The sequence below is a fragment of the Mirounga leonina genome, unplaced genomic scaffold (assembly GCF_011800145.1).
Source record: "Mirounga leonina isolate KUSES-001 unplaced genomic scaffold, KU_Mleo_1.0 Mir_126, whole genome shotgun sequence".
Taxonomy (NCBI): domain Eukaryota; kingdom Metazoa; phylum Chordata; class Mammalia; order Carnivora; family Phocidae; genus Mirounga; species Mirounga leonina.
This window is the reverse complement of record NW_023270314.1, coordinates 22,322,633-22,344,649: the sequence shown is the minus strand read 5'-3', so window position 1 is coordinate 22,344,649 and position 22,017 is coordinate 22,322,633. Positions and strand designations below refer to the sequence as shown.

The 22,017-nt window shown below is 48.6% G+C and overlaps 2 protein-coding genes across 8 annotated transcripts; one reads left to right on the top strand and one right to left on the bottom strand.

Annotated features, from left to right (window-relative positions):
* Window positions 1-262: 262 nt before the first annotated feature.
* PAN2 (poly(A) specific ribonuclease subunit PAN2) lies at window positions 263-14,968 on the bottom strand. 7 transcript variants are annotated; one of them, XM_035002371.1, is made up of 26 exons: window positions 14,745-14,968; window positions 13,711-14,106; window positions 10,613-10,782; window positions 10,380-10,500; window positions 10,140-10,217; window positions 9,492-9,759; window positions 8,748-9,090; window positions 8,453-8,549; window positions 6,828-6,947; window positions 6,493-6,612; window positions 6,082-6,210; window positions 5,753-5,952; window positions 5,509-5,654; window positions 5,278-5,384; window positions 4,994-5,092; window positions 4,581-4,654; window positions 4,328-4,475; window positions 3,884-4,027; window positions 3,699-3,758; window positions 3,380-3,470; window positions 2,630-2,787; window positions 2,387-2,530; window positions 2,079-2,258; window positions 1,862-1,955; window positions 1,385-1,582; window positions 263-1,063 (listed from the first exon to the last, which is right to left on the bottom strand). In XM_035002371.1, exons 2-26 carry the CDS (start codon window positions 13,990-13,992, stop codon window positions 1,029-1,031), a joined length of 3,606 nt encoding a protein of 1,201 aa, XP_034858262.1. In that variant the 5' UTR covers window positions 13,993-14,106; window positions 14,745-14,968; the 3' UTR covers window positions 263-1,028. The 7 variants fall into 7 exon arrangements, with proteins under 7 accessions (XP_034858262.1, XP_034858265.1, XP_034858267.1 ...); XM_035002374.1 differs by having other exon boundaries at window positions 5,509-5,657; window positions 5,753-5,811; XM_035002376.1 differs by having other exon boundaries at window positions 5,753-5,811.
* On the top strand, window positions 14,933-21,000 carry IL23A (interleukin 23 subunit alpha). Its single transcript, XM_035002380.1, has 6 exons — window positions 14,933-14,993; window positions 16,932-17,020; window positions 17,525-19,234; window positions 19,468-19,569; window positions 20,105-20,251; window positions 20,357-21,000. The coding sequence occupies exons 3-6, from the start codon at window positions 19,064-19,066 to the stop codon at window positions 20,567-20,569; spliced, it is 633 nt and encodes a 210-aa protein (XP_034858271.1). The 5' UTR covers window positions 14,933-14,993; window positions 16,932-17,020; window positions 17,525-19,063; the 3' UTR covers window positions 20,570-21,000.
* Window positions 21,001-22,017: the final 1,017 nt, after the last annotated feature.

Genomic DNA, 22,017 nt, shown 5'->3' with positions numbered 1-22,017 from the left:
GCTGTTAGTATCTACAGGTCTCAAGATAACCTGAAACCTGTAGTTTGTCAGCTTCCCGCATTTCCCTTTTACAGAATTAACGAGGAAACCGTACCCTACGTCTTAAAAGAATCTGACCTTAGGGTACTAGGCAGCTATAGCAAAGACCTAACATTGTGGAGGTAAGACATAATTATATTCCTCCAACATCTTTAACTTTGGACTCCAGAGCTTCACCTTCATTTCTAGGTGGGAATTTGAAAGCTTTGTTTTTTTCCAGTTGTTACAGAAAACCGATACAAAGTAGAGGAGGGCTTAAGTCAGAGCATCCCACACTCCCAGGTCTCTAATGACATGGATGACAGCCAATAATATTTTTGTTTTTATTTTATAAAACATGCAGTTTAAAACAAAATTTTAAAAATAACAAAACTTGGAACAGGAGAGTGGATGGAAGACAGAGGCTTCTCAGCTGTCAGCAGGAGTGAAGCCAGCAGCCAAGCTTCGTCTAGGACCCAAAGGCCCTTTTGGCAATGATGGTGTTGGCAACACTGGTTTGCTAGGGGCACCAATACTCTATGTCCTGGCCCCTCCAGGCATCCCTCAAGCAGTCAGAGACTTGAGCTGGCTTGAGCTACTGTTTTAAGCCTGTCACTGTCCAGGACTTCAGTCCTTAGCCAACTAGGAATCGAGAGTACTGGTTCTAGGAGCGTTTTTGTTTTGTTTTTTTTTGTGGTTTGTTTTGTTTTTTGCCTGGATATTAATTACCCAGGATATTTATCGAGATTACCAATTACTTTCCATTTGGGTCATTTCTAGACTCTGCTTCTGGCCTGCTATTTTGCACAGGATGAAAAAGGAATCTGGCTCCTCTTCCCTTTGCAACAACTCTGTTGCATTCCAGTTCTATTAATAGCACCATCTGTAGACCCTGAGGAGGTCCAATTCTGGAAGCGGACACGGTATAGCCAACTTGGGAAGCCATCTCCCAGTTCTGGGGCCACAGAACACTGAAGGGAGAGGGGGTAGTTCGCTGGGAAAGGGTGAGGTCAGAGCGCCAACACTGAGGAGAAGACAGCTGCATCTGTCAGACAAAACCAAGAGCATTGACTCTTAGGGTGAGTGCAGAAAAAGCAAGAGAAAAGAGGACAAACCCGCCCCAAACATTTTAGAACTGGGCAAAAGAAGGTTAGAATCAATGGAGAGTTTCAGTAATAAAATCTATTTCACTGAATATTGGGAAGATTAAGTGCTTTGTAAACTATTGAGTGCTTTACAAATACAAGGTAGGGGTGGTACTGTTGCTGACATCACCATGATCATTATTATTATCGTGGGTATAATCTTCACATATGCAGTCAAAACCCACCCTGTCCAGTTTCCCTTGTCCCATCCCAGGTCTTACTCTTGGGACTTGTCTGGCCCTCAGGTTCAGGCACCTTCCAGTCCATCTTTCGGCCCTTCTCATAAAGACCCTTGAGCACTTTGTGGAAGGACTCAGGCTCGGTGCCATTTTTGCTTAGCTCCAGATATTTTCGGTAGAGCTGAAGGGCTGTGCGGGCATCCTCAATACTGTCATGGGTTTCCCCTTGAATCTTTAAGTCTAGGGGAATTAGAAGTGGAATAGTTTGGGACCTAGCAAAGGAAGGTAAGAACATGTCCCCTACTCACATCCCCAACTCCCAATAAACAATAAAACACTTGACTGCCCCAAGGGAAAAAGCCAAACACCATCCCTAGTGCAGAGGGATACTGAAGCTACTTAAATCCATTATTAACTCTCACCACTAACTCAGGGTCCTCCCTACTCCTCTGACAACTACAACATTTCTTCCCACTCTTACATGAGCACCACAGGGGCCTACAAGGTACACCAACTCACCTAGAAAGTACCAAGCAAGGAATCGCAGGGAAATCATTCGTTTTCGGGGCATGTGAAAGAGATAGACAGTGTCAAGGACTTGGTCCTTGGGCACCTGGCAGAGATAAAAGAGTGGGAGACTGAAGGCAGGCGATCTGTAATTTCCCATTCTCCAAAAGCATAATATAAACCCTAAAGAGCCCAAATTCAAGGACTCTTAAAAGAGCCCTGCCCGAACCATGAGGTTGATGACCCGGAAGTCCTTCTGCAGACCATGACCCACAAACTTGACTCCAATGTCTATAAGAAAACGAAGCTTTAAGTAGGTAGACTTGAGAGTTGTGAGGTGCTTAGAGGAAATCTTGGCATCTAGGTCTCCTGGCTTTATTCCTGAATACTGAGTCAAGTAATCCACCACCTAGGCATAGAGAAAAGGGTAAGTCGTTCAGGAAGTGAGGTGCAGCGTCTCTACTACTCTTCCCTGGGTTCTAGAGCACTCTACATACGCACAAGGTCTGTCTCCCTTGCACCTCCATATCCTAATACCTGCTCCTGGGTAGAGATGTAGTCATCAATGAAGGGAATACCCTCATTGGGTCCCTGGCCCCGAACACAGGTGATCCTTGCTACTGACATCTGGCTTGGTTTGATGGTAGACTTAGTGCCATCACTGCGTAACTCTGCTTCCTCCTACGTGACAAGAGTTGATAAGGAAATCCGAGAACTGCTTACGACTCCTAATATCTCCAGAGTTCTGTTCCAACACCACACCCTTTTGGACTGTGTTACCTCATTAAGGGTGACAAACTCAGCATCCAGGCCCACCAGGTCCCCAACCTGTGGCATCTCATTCAGCATCAGTGGAATAAAGGTAGTATGTGTTTTCCGCTGCTTCCGTGCTAGTGAGGCTTCAGCCAGCAGGACACTTGCCTCAATAGGGTTCTTGACTAGAAGGGAAAATCCAGAAGACAGATGGCTGGGAATAGGGAAGTAACCAGAGGAGGGAAACCCAGATGGTTGACCAGAGACTGGGTCTACACTGTGATCCCTCAATAATCAAAGGATGTGAGTAAAAAGATCATGTCTGATGAACACATGGATGGAACAGATCAAATCAGAAAACTTACTAAGGAATATGTTAAGAAAAAAACAAAAAAGCAGACAGGAAAGAATAAGACTTCAGCTTTGGACTTCAGCTTAAAAAATCCATAAAGTTGCAGGGAAACTATGGTTTAAACACACCAAAAAGGGCCTTAGTAAGGAGTTTCTGTCTCCAAAAGAAGAAGCAAGCTTCACTTGGGAAGAAGAATGATTAGACTCAAAATCATAACCTTAGCCATTTTGATCAGATTTCCCCCCATCACCTCTTTCCCACTACACCTCAGGATCTCCAGATTCTAAATTTAAGCCTGATGAACAGGACTCTCTTTAGTATCCCTGGAAATATTAACACTGTTACCTATCCTAATCTTAACAAGATCTCTTCCTAAAGATCAATCTAAACTGCCCACACCCTTTGGTCTACTCTGTACCACTTACTGTTCAGGTTGTATTTGGAGTTAAGATTCCTTTTGATGTAATAAAGGATAGCAGGCACTTTCCAATTCATGTCAAACTGCACAGCTTCGTGCTAGAAAAGAAAAAGCACTTAATGGCCTACGTATATGCCCCTTTTTCTTTTTTCCCTAGCCAGACAAAAGACAGAACTAGGTGCTATTTTTTAATTCTGCTAACGCTTTTTATTCTTAAGGAACCCTCCCTCCCTCCCTCCCTAATCTGCATGGCATTCTCTAGGATGAGGATGAGAATGCTAGGAAAAGGGGAGATAAAAGGGAGAACGGAATGTGTCACAACTAACCTTATCAATAGGCTCAATAAGAAAGTCATTAAAGAGATACCACTGCTGGTGGGTAACACCCTGTGGAGAGAGAGAAAAAAGACTGTCGCTAAAGTGACAGCTGGACCACTCCGGCTCAGACTCAAGACAGGGACAGATCCAGGACTGCACTGTGGCTACCACCAGGAGTGTATAATCTCACTCACCTCCTTACGCTGGTGGTAGGTCTCTCCAACTTTGATGTGAGCCACCAGGCTGCCCCCTGTGCGTGAGTCCAGGATGTGCACCACAGTAGCCATCAGGTCATACACATAGACACCATGCTCCTCCTCTGCCCTGGCTGGGCCCCACTGTGAGGGGGGTACCCAGGCTGCTAAGCTAAGTTTAAGGGTGGGGAAGGAAGGGGAATGGGGATAGAGGACAGGGAGTTTGGGGTTTGGGGAGGGGGGGACCAAGGTGGGTTATCTCCATCCTAGCCCATCTATGACTCTCAATACTGAACTGAGTCACTCTGGAAAAGCCCACATCTGGTAAATACTCAGCTTTATTCCCTACCTTTTCCCTATACTAAGTTCCATCTTCCCCTTGCCCTGCTTCTGTCCCAACCTTCTCTCCCTTATTCCCCTTTCTCTTCCCAGTTGTTCAACAACCTGTATCTCATCCCCATCAGTCCAATTGCAAACATCCAGCCCCTTGTTCTTGGTCATCTTCATGCGAATGGAGAAAGGAAGCCAGACATTCTTCAACTCCTCAGTGGAGGAACACATCAGCATACCCTCTGGACTCCCTAGTTCTTTCCTATCAGGAAAAGAGAATTAGAAATTTGTTCTGAAATCCAGCCAGTGACAAGAGGAGCCACTGGGTAGCTCAATCCTTTGACTACTGCCTCAAGGCCATACCTACCAATCAGCCAAAGCAAACTCCTTGTTCTTGGAGATTTCCCCACCATGCTTCTTTATTGCCATCTTGAAGGCAACCTGAACACAAAAGAAAAAATATCTGATTCCCAGGGTGTGTGGCCGGCTCAGTTGGTTAAATGTCCAACTCTTGGTTTCGGCTCAGGTCATGATCTCAGGGTCATGGGATCAAGCCCCGAGTCAGGCTCTGCACTCAGCACAGAGTCTGTTTGTCCCTCTCCCTCTGCTCCTCCCCCCTGTGCACTCTCTCCCTCAAATGGATAAAATAAAATCTCAAAAAAAAAAAAAAAAAATCTGATTCCCCAGGAACATTAATCATAAATGGAGCACAGCACAAAAGGGAGAGAAAACTAAACTAAAAAGCACACTTAAAGCCCTGCTTCCAGACTTGGTCCTTACCTCAGCCTGCATTCTCCAGAAATCAGCTTCTTTCAAGCTGTTCACCTCACAGTTGATGACGAGAATCTCTGGCAGATGGCGGATGTTGCGGGTCTGAATCTGAGAGGACAAAACAAGGAATGGCAGGGAGCCTACAGGAAAGAACCCTGGATGGGAACAGTAAAACCTGGATCTGCACTTTCACACTGAGGTTCTTCCCACTCCCTACAGACCCCCGGATGGCAGTGCTGACACAGCTAGTCCCAGATGAGACCCAGTCGGATCCCCAGCGCGGGAGGACTCACCGTGGGCTGGTACTTTTCACAGTTGTCACACCAGGCCTGTGTATTCTGCTCCAGGCAGATGCTTCGCTTCAGCACCTGAGCAAAGTCACAGTTCTTCCCGGTTTTATCTGAGGGGAAACTGGGTGCTTCACTCTCCGCTCTCCCTTCGGCCCACTGTTAGCCCCCCAGCACCCTCTCCTTGATGTTACGGGACATCTGGGGGAGCCTTCCCAACCCAGCCACATGGTATACCGCTGGTGCCCGCCTCGGGGTAGGAGAGGGTGAAGAGCAAGGTGGACGAGGCCCGCACGGTCTCACTGCCACAACGGCAGAGGCTGCAGTTCTCCATCTCACAGCTGAACAGCTGCCCGATGACTGAGTCCCCCGATGAGCAAAAGCTGCTAAGAGTGGGGAAGGCAATGCATGCACATGGAGGCAGTTAGGAGACCCCCGAGGTCACAGGGGGGCCTTCACTGTTCACGGCCCCATTTCATACCTGCCTCCAGCACCTCGATAAGCCTGGGGTACTTCGAGCTCCTGCATGTCCTGATGCAGCTGAGTGAGAATGAAGCGATTCCACCTCTGAATAAGCCTGGCCAGATTGCCTTTGCCTGAGGCCTCATCTGAGTCAGCCAGGATCAGACCAAGGGCTGATGCCTCAGGGATGGTGCGGAATGCCCGAAGAAAATTACTGCCCTGGAATCCAGGAAGTGTGTTGGTAAAATGGGGGAAAATTTTCTCTTTTGTGGCCATCTGCACAGCAATGTCCCTGCCTACTGTCCACCTCCCTTCCCCTTTTATGGTTTCAGGTCTCCAGACACTGACCTGACAAGGGTCACCCCGAGAGAGATCCAACATGTGGAAGAGGAAGCCCAGCTCACAAGCCAGGCAGAACTCCTTCTGGCAAAGATGGTTCTGGATTAGACAGCGAACAGGCTCCAGGAAGTACAGCACCTGGGGGGCGGGAGAACAAGAGAACTGAGGCAGGCAACCGGTACAGGGAGGAAGAAGGACAGGAAGGTTAAGTGAGCTGGTGAAGAATACAAAGCAGGAGGCCACTGAAGGATGGAGTGCACAGAGGAGACTTGAAGGCTATGGAGCAAGAAGGAATAGTGCCGGACGCCATGGAAAAGTGGGCTTGGTTGGAGAGGCCCGGAGAAAGAGTAGTGGGTGTGGGGCCGCGGAGAAGGAGAAAGGCAGTAGGCGTGTTCAAGTCACCGGCGTAGCCACCCTTACCTGGATCATGCAGTTGCAGTAGGCATTGGGGATGTGGGGCTCTAATCCAGCAAACAGGGTCTTATTGTAGTGTTTGAAGTCAAAGTCCTCCAGCCCTAGCTTGGAGTATTTGATGGTTACCTGAGGCAGAAACAGTCTGAGCAAAATGAAGATATCCTCAGAGTCCCCTAGATCTTCCGAGTAGTCAGAACCTTCCCCAGAACCTCCCTCCCGAGTCCAGGTGGTAGGTGAAGGCATCTCGACTGAGTCCTTCAGTCCTTTCTCATATGACCCCCTTGTCCCAGGGAACCTTTCCCCACGTCCCAAAGGGCTCCTTCCTTGGTATCCCCCAGCACCTTGCGGTATTTCTTCGAAACCATGTGGAGATGTGGCTCTTCTTCCCGTCCTATCGGTGACTCAGTGACCTGGCTGAAGCTGTCAAATTCACTGTCTGACTCCTTGAGTCGGTAAGGAATCTAGAATTTTCAAGAAGAGGTAATTTTGGGGCGCCTGGGTGGCTCAGTTGTTGAGCAACTGCCTTCGGCTCAGGTTATGGTCCCAGGGTCCTGGGATCGAGTCCCACATCGGGCTCCCGGCTCAGCGGGAAGCCTGCTTCTCCCTCTCCCACTCCCCCTGCTTGTGTTCCCTCTCTCACTGTGTCTGTCAAATAAATAAATAAAATCTTAAAAAAAAAAAAAAAAAAAAGAAGAGGTAATTTTGTTGGCTGTCGTAATTACCTTTGGTTTCCCCCCACCTTGATCCCAACACTGAACACTCGATTTCCTGGGGTTTTCAGCAGCCACTGCTTCCTTTTTCTTCCCACAGCCACCACCCCACCTCGTCACAGCTGGACGATGATGGCTTCCACGCCAGGTTCTGCACATTCACTCTGTCCGGCATCACACTACCAGACTCTCCCCAAATGCCTATTTCAGTGCATCACTTCTCCCACTATACACTTGGTATTCAAGGCTTCACAACTGGGCCCTTTCCGACCTTAACGTCTTGCGATTTCCCAGTACTAACCACCGCTGTAGCCAGACTGGTCCAATCACAGTCCCCATCAGACATGCCTTTTGCAGTTATGCTTTTTGAGACCTTTGCTAACACTGACCTCTCATCTTGAACGTGCTCCCATGTTACTTTCTACTTACTCGTCTTTCACCTTTCCAGCTCAATATCCACTTTTTTCAGTATGTCTTCCCTGACCACTCTGGCCCAGAGTAACACTTTCCCTCCAAACAGCCCTGGCACTGAATGCCTGTAACATTCCTTCAGCATTTCACGAGAGAACATAAATAATTTGTTACAGACAGGTCTTATCTTTACCAACCAAATACTAAACTTTTTTTTTTTTTTTTTAAAGATCTTATTTATTTATTTGACAGAGAGAGACACAGCGAGAGAGGGAACACAAGCAGGGGGAGTGGGAGAGGGAGAAGCAGGGTTCCTGCAGAGCAGGGAGCCCGACGTGGGGCTTGATCCCAGGACCCTGGGATCATGACCTGAGCTGAAGGCAGACGCTTAACGACTGAGCAACCCAGGCGCCCCCAAATACTAAACTTCTTTTTTTTTTAAATTTTTTTAATTTAAAGATTTTATTTATTTATTTGAGAGAGAGAGAATGAGAGCACATGAGAGGGGGGAGGGTCAGAGGGAGAAGCAGACTCCCTGCCGAGCAGGGAGCCCGATGCGGGACTCGATCCAGGGACTCCAGGATCATGACCTGAGCCGAAGGCAGTCGCTTAACCAACTGAGCCACCCAGGCACCCCCAAATACTAAACTTCTTAACAGCAAAGACTATCTTCTGTGTGTCTGAATCCTCCCTAACACCTAGCATGGTACCTTCAATTCAGTAGGCCTCAAAAGACCTTTACTGACTGACTAAAAGCAAAAACTGCCGAGGACTAGTAAAGAAACAAGACAGGAGAAATGCCAGGGGGCTGGGGTGGGGGCTGACCTTCTCTCCTCTGAACATACCTGATTGCGCAACCGGGTGCGGGGGTTGGGCGCGTAGCCAATGAAGCCCACCTTCTTCATGGTGCGAAGAATCTCTGCATCCACAGGGGGTGCTCGCCTGGAATGTAGTATAGTTCTAAGGCTTGAAGGTTGTGGTGTCTGCCCATCATATCCCTAACCCCCAAGGAGCCAGAAAAAAAGAAGATACTGAGGGCAGACGAAAATCAGGAAAGAAGATTACTACAAGGCTTGCTGAGAAGCCTGGTATCTCGGTCCTTTCCCCCTCCCTCCTTCTGGCCCAGATGTGAGGTACAACCTGGGAGCTGGAGCGGAGTTGGCAGCAGGCCAATCAGAGAGAAGTGTGTCAGTGGTGAGCGGGACAGGGATGAGGGAAAGCGGCAGCAGGTCCTGGCTCCAGTCCAGAGGAGGCAGCGAGTCCACGAGACAGGGCAAAGCAAATTCGGTCTCACGGGAGTAAGGGTTGAAGGAAGGCTCAGGGGAATCAGTCCAGAGGTGCACACAGCCCTCAGAATCCCCAAAGGCCAAGGCCTGCTTGCTGGCTGATACGTCAAATGTCATTAGCAGAGGCCCCACAGGATTCACATGAAAGATATCTGCTGGGTTGGCCAGGCCTGTGGGCTCACAAAACTGGCACTGCCCTAGAAGACAGGAGGAAGCTCAATGAGCCCTGGAAGTTGAAAGGGGGCCATCCTCTTATGCCCTAGTATCAAGAAAAGATGGGGCCTAAGTTCATGCCTAGAGATACAAAGAATATCATCTGATGACTTCCCATAAACCACAGGCAAGTCTGCTACCCAGTAGAGGCAGTTCTAAAGTTGTTTCGCCTGCTCCGCCTTTATCTTGTTCTATGTTCTTCATGCTCGGGGAGAAAATAAAAGTCCTAATCTCTGACCAAACCTAAGCGTGACCCTGATAATGATAGCCCGCTGAAAGGTTACTATTTCCTCCAACAAAGAGGTTCCTGGGAGTACAGTCCTTCTGGTACCTAGTTCTCTTTCACTCATCAACGCCTCCCACCCCTCCCTGCATTCCTTCCTACCTGACTGGGAGATGATAGCAAGTCGAGAAGTATAGGTGGGGATGAAGCGCAAGAAGGCAGGATCCACGTGTACTTGAAGTGGTGTGATGGCACGCATCATGCGCAGATCATACACCTTGAGGAAACGGTCACAGGCCAGGCCGGTGAGGCGGCTGGAGAAGCCACAGGCGGCCAGCAGGTTGCCATGCACATCAAAATCTGACAGACTCCCTGAGAAAGCATCGAACTCATGCTCCACCTTAAAAGTACGGAGGTCCCGCAGGGAAACCTGAAGAAGAGATGACTCGGTTATCCTCCAGCACTGTCATCAGGAAAAGTACCTGCCACCTACCTCACCCCGTGAGGCCCCTGCCCAAAGAACTAAGGCTCTAGGATATGGGCAATTAAAGCCCAGAAAAGGCAGAAAGAGAAGCCCAGAGCTGGAGGGGACCCCAAAGAGAACTCTTGTTTACTCTTTGGCCTGGACGGTATCTAGTTAAAATAGAAACCATCAGGCTGAAAGGTAATCTAGTATATCGTGGCTGAGGAGGAACTCTGTTTACTCCTCCCATCCCCCCACTACAGCCCCAGCGTTGAGGGCAAGGAAGAGCCCAAGCACATGTCTGATGAAACAGGGTCTTGTGGTAGGAGGAAACAGAACCGAGCCACCTTGCCAGACGTGTGGCCACAGAAGAAAAAGCGATTTGTCTGTCTCATAATAGTGACTCCAGGCGTCTCGACTGCATACTGGGGAGGAAAGCAGGAAAAACCAGTGAGAATCATTCTTCCCACAGACCAAAGGAACAGAAAGGTTGCACATACACTTAGTCATGTTCCCAGCCCACGTTTATCCCCAGGCCCCCAAAAGTCTCAGACCCTGCCTGGGTCTTTCCTGCCCCAGGCTTGTACCTTCTGAGTCTCCTGGACAGTGTTAAGGTCAATCTCCAGTATATGGTTCTGCAGCCCACCAACAAGGAGAGTGCTGCCATCCGTCAGCAGGAGACTGTGCATATCCTCACTCTCATCTAGCCTGTGGCGGAGAGAAAAGGCTAAGGGACCAGCCCTCTAAAGCTTCCAATCCTTTAGCCTTCCCATTCGAGGAGGCACCCTCTTTCCCAGTCCAGAGCTGAGAAGCTACTTACAGGTAATCAAATATAATGAGGCCCCCACGAGCCATATACTTGAGGTTGTTCTTGGTGAGAAAAAGGATACCATTTTCCAGGCTCTGGATCTGTCGAATGTCATCACTGCCATTGACCTGAAAGGATGAGTAACGCTCCAAGGCTGGCCCGAAAAATGAAGTAGCATGGCCCTGTGGGGCGGGGGGGGGGGGGGGGGGCGGGGGGGGGAGGGGCGGGGGGGAGGTGAGACACACCCTGAATGGAGGGGCAGATACAGGTCTGAGACTGGATGGATGTTGTCCAGCTTTCCTCCATTCTTGCTTGGCCTTTCTGGTTAGCAGCCCCTAAGGCATAAGCCCAGGGACCAATCTAAGTGATAAGGACACTGATCATACTATCTATGTTCGTTTAATGCTTTACAAAGTACTTTTGTAAAATCTACCTCATTTTATCCTCACAATGACCCTGCTAAATAGGTAATGGCTCAGTTGGTTAGAACAGTTTCAGGTCAGGGACATGGGTCCGTTCAATCCTCCACAGGCTTTCTTATGTTCCACAGTCAAGTCTTAATCTTTACCAGCCATCTGGGAAATGTGTACTGTGGGTCACAGGCTGGAATAGAGAGAATGTGAAACTCATTCCACCCTTGGCTCCTATGACATCATTCACTACTGGTTTCTCTCCTGACTCTTAGCTCATACCTTCTCCTTATACGCTTCCCTTCAGACCATTCTTAAAATATGGCTATTCCCAGTCCACTATTTTCTCACTAGTCTTCCTAGGTAATCTCATCCATTCTCAAGGTTTTCACCATCCATGTTTTTTAAACTGATGGATCCTAACTCCCTTCCCTAGCCCAGACCACTGCCTCAAGCTTTAGACTTATACAAATACCTACTAAACATCTTTTTAGATATTCCATGAGAACCCCAAACTCATTACATTCCAAATTAAATTCATCATTTTTACCTCATCTCAGTTCTTAACTATATTCCCTATGGTACCACGACCTATGAAATGGACTAAGTCACTGATAGTCAACTTAAGTCCTGTTTACTTCCTAAATATTTCCCAAATCTGGGGTGCCTGGGTGGCTCAGTTGTTAAGCGTCTGCCTTCGGCTCAGGTCATGATCCCAGGGTCCTGGGATCGAGCCCCGCATCAGACTCCCTGCTCTGCGGGAAGCCTGCTTCTCCCTCTCCCACTCCCCCTGCTTGTGTTCCCTCTCTCTCTGTGTCTGTCAAATAAATAAATAAAATCTTAAAAAAATAATAATAAGGGGCGCCTGGGTAGCTCAGTCGTTAGGTGTTTGCCTTCAGTTCAGGTCGTGATCCCAGGGTCCTGGGATTGAGCCCCGCATCGGGCTCCCTGCTCGGCCGGAAGCCTGCTTCTCCCTCTCCCACTCCCCCTGCTTGTGTTCCCTCTCTCGCTGTGTCTCTGTCAAATAAATAAAATCTTAAAAAAAAAATAAAAAATTGAAATCTTTAAAAAAATATATATAAATATGTATTTCCCAAATCTGCGCTCATGTATACATCTCTACAATGCTTCGGTCAGGCCTTCATATTCTATATGAACTGCTACAATAACCTACAAACTGATCGCATGGAGTCCTGCCCTGTCCCCCTTAAATCAAACTCTCTCCTTCTACCTCAGCACTCTATCTAAGATACAAACCTAACCTTATCATTCTGGATAAAAATCTTCAGTGGTGTGAAGGATCAAGTCCAAGCTCTTTTAACACAGCATATGAGGTTTTTCTAGAATGTTATCCCCCCACCCCACCCCCTGGATATCTATATGGCTTCCTCTCTCCCTTCTAGAGGACTTAGAATGGATAGCGTGGCCTGTATCCAGGTCTCCACTCAAATGTGGCTTTATCAGAGAGACCTTTCCCTGACCAACTATCTAAAACAGTAACACCTCCCACCCTTCATTACCTCAACCCCCTTACTCCATTTTATTTTCCTTTAAGATACTAAACAACACTTAATATATTATAAATATATTTTTGTTGCCTTCTTAAATGTTCATTCTAAACCTAGACCACAGAGCAAGGTCTGGCACCTAGTAGGTGCTCAAAAAATACTAGTTGAATGAAGTCATGTCTATCTCCTCAGCTTTATCTCCCAGTGCAGTAAACCCTCACTCCTTATTGTTCCTGCACTCTGCAATCCACTGTATAGTATCTTGGAAATCTTTATCCTGTTGTTTTGGCCAAGACAGCATTTTCCCCTCTTCTTCACCTGACTCCTACTCACCTCTCAAATACTCACTTCAGGTGTCACTTCTTTCTGGAGGCCCTCTGACCCCTCTCCACTCAGTACCTGTTTTTATACTGGCACTTAGTAGTTTATATCTTAGGTTCGTAATTACTAAGTGAAACAGTTTAGTTTCTTCTAAAGTATCATGAAGTTATCTGTTTATGTATCGTTTTCTCCTCATTGTTCTATAAATTCCTTGAGGGCAAGGATTATGTTTTATTCAGCTTTATTCCCTGGGCCTACCATAGCAGTAAATACTGCATACTGAAATGAACGTATTACCAAAAAAGCTCATTCTTTCTAATGAGAAAACCACAATTCATGTTCTATGGAAGGTAAATTAGTAAACCAAGGATAAGGTGTTATTTCCTACAAAATCTTGGGCTCCCTAGCATATTGGCAATATAGATACACATTTTTAAAAAATTAACATTGGTAACTGCTCTCACAGAGATTAAAATAAGCCAGAAAAGACAAAATGATTCCATGTAAGGTAAGTAGAAACACGTGTTAAACATTCTATAATTTAAAAAATGGAAAACAAGAGGGGCATTAGAGACTGGATTTGGACACTACCGACTAACTGATGGGTACAGTTATCAAGATTAATCAAAGCTTGGAAGGGGCAAATAGTGGTAGAAATAAGATGACTTCTGAAAAAGAATGCCTATGTAACTTCTCCCTGGATCCTATGGCTCCTTCCACTCCCCTCCTCCTGACTTGACTTAGAGACCCAACTAACTTTCATCACCTCAACTCAGTTCTGGCTCCCAGTAAAGCAGCTGCCCTGGGCTAAAACCAGATAAAAGACCTCCAACATCTCCACTCATCCCTTACAAAGGGGTACAGTTCTTACCCCGTGGCTTCCCACCCACAGCATCTCCTCGTGCAAGTCAAAGTGGGAGACGGAGACAGGCACACCCACTTCAGCCACCACACTGTGCAATTCAGAGTAGACACCTTCCATTATGTGCACTGACTCCTGGACAGGAAGAGCCTCCAAGGCCACCCCCTCCGGGTCCAGCTCCACATTCTGCAGCAGACTTGGGTTCAGGTGGGCATCCAGGACAGGGTCCAGGGCAGAATGCATGGCTGGGGCATACTCTGCCAGTCCAGGGTCCAGACCCTCGAAGTTCATGATGACGATGGCAGATTAGACCCTTGTCACACCCTCCCTTGCAACAGGTCCTTAACAGGCCTGACCCAACCTTCAGCAAAACAGCACCAGTGGGCCTAGAATGGACATCCTGGCCTGCAAAGGGAAAGAGGTAGCTGAGTCAGTGGCAGGCCCAGGTACTTGTATTTAGTGTGTTCTCGATTATCTGGGCAGGAGGGAGATGAGGCAGGCAGATGTGAGAATGCCAGGTAGGGGATGAAGCAGGCAGGAAGGGGATGGGCAGTGGGGGTAAAGGTGGAAGTCTTGTCCCTTTTTCTCCTCTAGGCCCTCTGTACTCCCCACCACCCCACTATCTAACCTAATGACTTCCTTTCCATCTCCCTTCAGGCCTGCTCACTTGCCTGGTTCACCACAGAACCATCAGTGGAAGGAGCAGCAACTGCGGGACAGGAGTTAGGCAGAGGGGCTAAGGTGCTTGCTTCCCAAAATTAGGGATGAGGGGTAGGGGATTGGGAGGTGAGAACAAGGGAAGTCAGTTTCCCAGAATCCTCTGCAATGTTACCCAGGATTCTCTAGGGAAAAATAAGAATGTCCAGTTACCCACAATTGGGGCGGGGGTGGGGGGACATGATGAAAATGGCTAGTTACCCACAATTCTCTAGGGGAACCAGAGAAATCAATTACCCAGAATTCTTCCCCGGCAGCGGGGAGGGGAGGGATTAGGGCAGGGGTCAGATGTGTTCTTGGGATGCTTATGGGGATTGGGTCATTACCAAGATTTCTCCATGGCGGATATTTTGGAGCGCGTGGAATTAAAACGAGTAGGGGGAGAGAAAACGCCGTCACCTCCGCGGGAAATTCCAGTTTCCCCAATTCTCCCCCGCGCCTGATGCTCAACCAAACCCTACAGCGGAAAGGACGTCGCCCTCCCAGTCGGAGCTTCCAATCAGGAAGGGTGTGGGCCTCACCTAAGCCAATCAGAAGGAGCCAGGTACAGACGGCTCTTCGAGAAGACGCGTGACGTAAGCGCTGGGCGAAAACAAGGTTACGGGCCGCCGGTGGGGACAAACGGCGTCAGACTCTGGCCGTGTTTGGTGTCATGAAACGTAACCCCTTCTCTTTTAAGCTTTCTTTGAACAAAACTATGAAAACTCGCTTGGAAACCGAACTTTCATACTCCCTATAACTTTAGATCTAGAATAAGGGACGCCCAAGGTAAAGTACTAGGGATCGACTGCTGGGTATTCCCAGTCTGGTCCAGTCCACCCCCTCTGTCCGCTGTGCTCTTGTGAGCTACTCCGCCGCTTCTCACCCTGTTGCCCCCGAAACTCGACGGCATTTCCTATCATTTCCAGGCATGGGAGAGAAAAAAGGAAGCGGGAGCCAGGTTCTTAACACGGCCCAACTAGCCGCGTCTTCTGCGATTCTGCAGGCATCCATCTGAAACTCCCATCTGTGATGATCCCCTCCCCACACGCCCCAGTGATAGTCCCGGGGAGCAAGACCCCTCAGCTATCAAATTCCCCTAGCTCTTGAAGCTGGACATTCTCCCTCAGAGGGGGATGAGCACGGCAAATTGGGACATTTGCTTACCCCAAACAATTACAGATTTAGCATCAACAGTTATTTTTAGGGATTCTTGGGGTCTGATTCTGAGCTTGAACTGCTGTGGAATGGGGCCAGGTTGTGAGATGTCTCCATGGCACTTTAGCTCAGTTTCTAAAGGCCACAGAGAGAGCCTCTCTGATGGAAGGAACTTCTCACCGAGGATAGAGTGTTAAAGCACTTCTCTCTCAATAAAGGCTGCTAAATACACTGTAATAAAAGGACTCCAGCGGTGCCTGGGTGGCTCAGTCAGTAAAGCATCTGCCTTTGGCTCAGGTCATAATCGCCCCACATTGGTCTCCCTGCTCAGTGAGGAGCCTGCTTCTCCCTTTCCCTCTGCCCCTCCCCCACTCATGCTCTCACTCACTCCCTCAAATAAATAAAATCTTTTTTTTTTTTTAAAGATGTTATTTAGGGCGCCTGGGTGGCTCAGTTGGTTGGGCGACTGCCTTCGGCTCAGGTCATGATCCTGGAGTCCCTGGATCAAGTCCCGCATCGGGCTCCCTGCTCGGCAGGGAGTCTGCTTCTCCCTCTGACCCTCCCCCTTCTCATGTGCTCTCTCTCATTCTCTCTCTCTCAAATAAATAAATAAAATCTTTAAAAAAATAAAATAAAATAAAAAAATAAAGATGTTATTTATTTGAGAGAGAGCACAAGCAGGGGGGAGAGGGAGAGGGAGAGGCAGAGGGGGAAGCAGGCTCCCAGCTGAGGGGGGAACCCCACGTGGGGCTGGATCCCAGGACCCAGGGATCATGACCTGAGCTGAAGGCAGACTCCCAACGGACTGAGCCACCTAGGTCCCCCGAAATAAAAATTTTTTAAAAAAGAAAAGGACTCCATAATTTAGATTTCCAGGATTCACAGGGGTCCTAGAATCAGTCAGAAGTCAAAGATGGAGGGCGCCTGGGTGGCTCAGTTGGTTAAGCGACTGCCTTCGGCTCAGGTCATGATCCGGGAGTCCCTGGATCAAGTCCCGCATCGGGCTCCCTGCTCGGCGGGGAGCCTGCTTCTCCCTCTCCCACTTCCCCTGCTTGTGTTCCCTCTCTCGCTGTGTCTCTCTCTGTCAAATAAATAAATAAAATCTTTAAAAAAGAAGTCAAAGATGGAGAAAAAAACACCTTAATTCAGAGGGTCTCTCAAACTAATCTGACTTCACAGGTCCCTAAGATTTAAAATCTTGGGAAAAGATGAGTGCTGAGAGACCTCGACAGTTTGTACACTTTGAGAAATTTCCATATTGAGGTCTCAGATTGAGAAAGACTTCACAGACCTATGAGAATTATAGGGCCTGAGATACTCAGAGATACCCGGGCTAACTGAGCTACTTTATAAAGACACTTTGTGTCTCCTCACAGTGTCCAGTGTAATAGAATGATTGAGAATGCAGGATCTGAAGCCAAATCGTCTGCCCTGGGATTCTGGCCACTCAGCTCTGTGATCTTAGGTAAATTACTTATCTCTGTTTCTTCATCTGTAATATAGGGATAATAATAGTACCTACCTCATTGTGTTGCTGTGAGAATTAAATGGGTTAATACATAAAAAGTGCTTAGACCAAGTACTTGGCATAAAGTGAGAGTTGCCTATATATTAGCCATCATTATTAACTCCCTAGGGGAACTTCAGCTGGATTCGGAGTCTGGGCATCCAGCTGGAAAGGCCTGCCTAGGAGTGTCTTGTGAATGTGATTTGCATAACGGTTGAGTCCCTGCTGACGTCAAGGGGTCACTGCAGCTCCAGGTCAGATCTAGTCCTGGAAGTAGTTCCTGCCACAGAACAGTCCCACAATCACCCCACCAACCTTGCTTCCTACCCAACTCTCGAATCACCAGGAAGTGAAACAAAGCAGCAGAGCCCCGTGCCTCCAACTCACCCTTGTCTCTGTCATCCCATCCCCCGGGAGTCTACTTCCTCCTCCTTCTTTTACCTTTCATCTCCTATCCTTTAGACCTCCCAGAATGGGGCCAGAGGTGGGAAGAACACAGGAGATATTAAACACAAGTGAGGTGAGCTTCCCCTCCTTCCTCCCACCCCCATTTCCTTATTCCATTTGTGTCTACCATATGTAGAGAGAGGCAAACCATTTCCCACTCAAACTGAGATAACCTGTCCTGATGCTGGGAACGTTCTATCCAAAGGATAGATTTACAACAGAGTCCTAATACTTGAATCAAAATTTCACTGGGCAGTTTTGAATAGTTCTAAGGGAAGGGAGACTTCTGTCAAGGGTAACTTTCTCAGAGAAGGGTCAACCTCTTGGGGAGGCTTTCAGGACCATCTGTGTGGTCAGCCATGTCCTCATTCTGACGTTCAAATTGTTCTGGGGACCCTCCACTGGGGTTGGGGCAGTCCCATATTTGGACCACCCCCCACTCCCACGCCCAACCTCACATTCTCAGCTGTTTCACTGGATGTTGCATCAGGGAGGGTGATGAAATCAGTGTCAGCGGATTTTACCCATGGATGCAACAGGCTGAAGGACTGGCCAGGGTCACTGACATGGCACACCTTCAACTCCCCAGAATTCCTGGACTTCCTAGCTGTGGGATGGGGGCTGGGTGCTAGAATATCTAAATTTGACTCCTAGCCCTTGCTTCTACTGGTATCCCAAAAGAACCATCACCTGAACCCCACAGATCCTATGAAACTTTCCGCCACTAAGGCTGAGGAATCACATGGTTCTTAGCAACAACTCTCTCCCTCCAAGAGCCCTCCTAGCCTCCACAGTGAGGCCTGAAGGGGGAGCAGTAATACCTTATACAGTTTTATATAGCTCCCCAGTTCACAAAGTGCAGTCGAGGCCCCTCTCTTCCAGTGAAAATTACTGTTCCCAAGGGAGAGAGAGAAGCCCCCTGCTTCTTAGATAGAGGGCACCAGGTGGGAACCAAACTTCATTCCAAACTGAGCGCCCTATTCTATTGGGAAATAAATGAATGCTTCCGTTTTTGGTTTTTCCTCAGGCAGGAGGTAAGGAAATTAGGTGCTGGGGGGAAAGATCTAGCTTGAGAGGCAAAAAGATGAGGGAAAGGTTAAACAGGAAGGAACTTGAGACTAGATTCATTTAAATATTCATTCCTCCTACCCCCACCCCCTCCACAGCCATTGCGATTCATGAAGAGCATTACACATATGCCCCATCCCAGGCCTCCAGCCACAGCAACCACACGTCTCATTTCCCTTGGAGCTGAGGCTGCCTACCTGGGCTCCCCACGGAGGGGGATGATGCAGGGAGGGGAATCCCACCTGCTGTGAGTCACCTGCTAGTATAAAGGGCGGGCCTTACAATGCAGCGACCTTAAAAAGAGACTCAGAGACAAGGGGAGAAAAACAGCAGGAAGCAGCTCAGAAACTCGGTGAACAGAAGGAACCAAACCAGAGACACACAGAACGGAGAGCATCAGGCTCAGAAGGAAGGGAAGTGGGTAGAGATTCCACAAGGACCGGTGCGAGGCGCAGAGCCAGCCAGATTTGCGAAGCAGGCAACAAGATGCTGGGGAGCAGGGCTGTGATGCTTCTGCTTCTGCTGCTGCAGCCGCCCCGGCTGGCTCAGACCCGGGCTGTGCCTGAGGGCCGTCGCCCTGCCTGGGCTCGGGGCCAACAGCTCTCACAGAAGCTCTGCACGCTGGCCTGGAGTGCACATCCTCCGATGGGACATGTGGTAAGTAACAGGCTCTGGCACCAAACATGAGCCTATCCAAGCTCTCCAAGGCTGCAGTGGAAGACTCTGTGGCTTTGGATGGAAGCTGGAGGGTCGAAGGTCAGCACATCACAGAGTAAGAGAGGACACGGGGGAGTGCGGTTCCTGGGAGAGTCGTGGGCCTGAGGGTCCTAGTGGAGTCTGAAAGCACTTCTCTTATCTCTTCACTCTTCCCACCCCCTCCTCCATTCCAGGACCTCCCAAGAGAAGAGGGAGATGATGAGACCACAAATGAGGTCCCCCGCATCCAGTGTGGGGATGGCTGTGATCCCCAAGGACTCAGAGACAACAGTCAGGTAGTAAGATGAGGCTGGACTACAAGGAAGAGGGGACTGGGACATTGTGGGGTATCATGGTGAACTGGGATAAGTTCTATCTGTCCTTGTCCGTTCAGCCTGCTGTACCAAATACCACAGACCAGGTGGCTTATAAACATCAAAAATAATTTAGTTCTCACTGCTCTGGAGGCTGGAAGTCGGAGATCAGGGTGCTATCACGGTCAGGTGAGGGCCTTCTTCCAGACTCCAGACTTCTCGTTGTATCTTCATACAGCAGAAGGGCCTTGGGAGTTCCGTGGGTCTCTTTTAGAAGAGTACTAATTGTGTTCAAGAGGGCTCCACCCTCATGACTTCATCGCCTCGTGAAAGCCCTTCCTCCTAATACCATTATATTGGGGGGTTAGAATTCAACATCTGAATTTTGTGGGGACACAAACATTCAGCCCATAGCAGTGTCTAAGAATGGCAAAGAACTGGGTGGGTCTTTGGTGAATGGGGTAGGAGGGAGGGATCTGTTTCCTTTCACTGCTTTCTTTCCCCCCACCCCTGCCAGTTCTGCTTACAAAGGATCCACCAGGGCCTGGTTTTTTATGAGAAGCTGCTGGGCTCAGACATTTTCACAGGGGAGCCTTCGCTACTCCCCGATGGCCCTGCGGGCCAGCTTCACGCCTCCCTCCTGGGCCTTAGGCAACTCCTGCAGGTATGAACCAGGGGCCTGGAGAATGGGGGCTTGCAGGTAGCAGAGACGAGGACCGGAGGGTGAAGGATCTAGAGTTCTCTCTGATCGTGTCCTGTGTCCTTTCAGCCTGAGGGGCCCCACTGGGAGACTGAGCAAACTCCAAGCCCCAGTCCCAGCCAGCCATGGCAGCGTCTCCTTCTCCGCTTCAAGATCCTTCGCAGCCTCCAGGCCTTTGGGGCTGTAGCTGCCCGGGTCTTTGCCCACGGAGCAGCAACCCTGAGCCCCTCAGGCCAACGGCTTACGGATGGCACCCAGATCTCCTTGGCTCACCAGGGCTAAAATGAACCAGCCCAAGCTCCTGTGAGCCAACAAGTTAATTGGTCCATTAATTCTAATGAGACTTGCATATGTGGAAAATTCCCAATACTGACTAACTTATGCTGCTGACCTAGGACAAAGTTGAGTATTTATTAAATAGGAAGGGAAAACTTGAGATTATTTATCCTCAGGGCAGCAGCTTGGGGAGGATTATTTATTATATTTATTCTGAATTATGTACTTTTTTCAATAAAGACTTATTTATATGGATATCTGAGTCTGATTTCTAGGCTTGGCTGGGAAAAGGAAAAATAGCGCCCAAGGACGATAGCATGCATCCTTCTAGTCTGCAGGGCTCCAGTGGGGAGGGCTATATCCTCATGACCTTCTGGTGTATCCACAGAGGAACTGGGATCTTTTTGGTCTGGATCCCCATATAGCTGAGCAAACTGAATGGGATTACCAAGGGTTAAGATTAGGAAGTTGGGCCCCTAAATGTCACTGCTTTTGCCACCTGACCCTGTGCCTCCTTGGCCTCTTGGCCAAGAGTGTATTTGGCCAAAGACAGGAGTCCGAATCACTGCAGGATCAGAAGTCAGAGCTGTTTTGAGCAGGAAGGGCATTCCAGGAAGATGGTGGTAAATCCCCCAAATTAATGGGGATTCTCCCTAAATGGACATCTGTGAGCCCCATCAGAGGGTTTGACTACCCAAGGGGAGGTCATCTACCTTTGAAACAAAGAGAAGGGGAAGGCTACTGTGGTCATTCCCCTTCCTTTTCTCCATAGTCACAACATTAAAAACACATGGGCTTTGGAGTCAAACTGACCCAGGCTTGTATCTTGGCTTTGTCACCAACCAGCCGAGTGACAATGGGCTAGTTATAGAACCGCTCACCATACCCTCAACTCATAGATGGCTCTCAGCGCCGCCCCCCCATCCCCGGAAGAATCTAAGGGACAGGAAAAGCTGTTCTAAACAGGGGGGTGAGAAGAAAAACATTACAAGAGGGTGCCTACTGGGGTGGCTGGAAGACAGGTCATGATTTGCTGACCTCGATCCTACATGGCCGGCTGGTGTCTCCAAAGACCTTACTCTTTGTGAGCAGAGAAGTAAAGAAGTTCAGAGAGGAAACACTTCTAGGTCAGTACAAAGTTTATTAGCCACTTCTGCTCAGAAGGGCCTCTTTCTGAACAGGACTATTCCTCTAACATACCAGCCAGAAAACAGCCGTACGTACAGGGCCTCACTTTCAGGCCATCTCAAGTTATACTAGAAACACATTTTATTTTTTTTTATTTACTTATTTATTTATTTATTTGAAAGATTTTATTTATTTATTTGACAGAGAGAGACACAGTGAGAGAGGGAACACAAGCAGAGGGGAGTGGGAGAGGGAGAAGCAGGCTTCCCGCTGAGTGGAGAGCCCGATGTGGGGCTCGATCCCAGGACCCCGGGACCATGACCTGA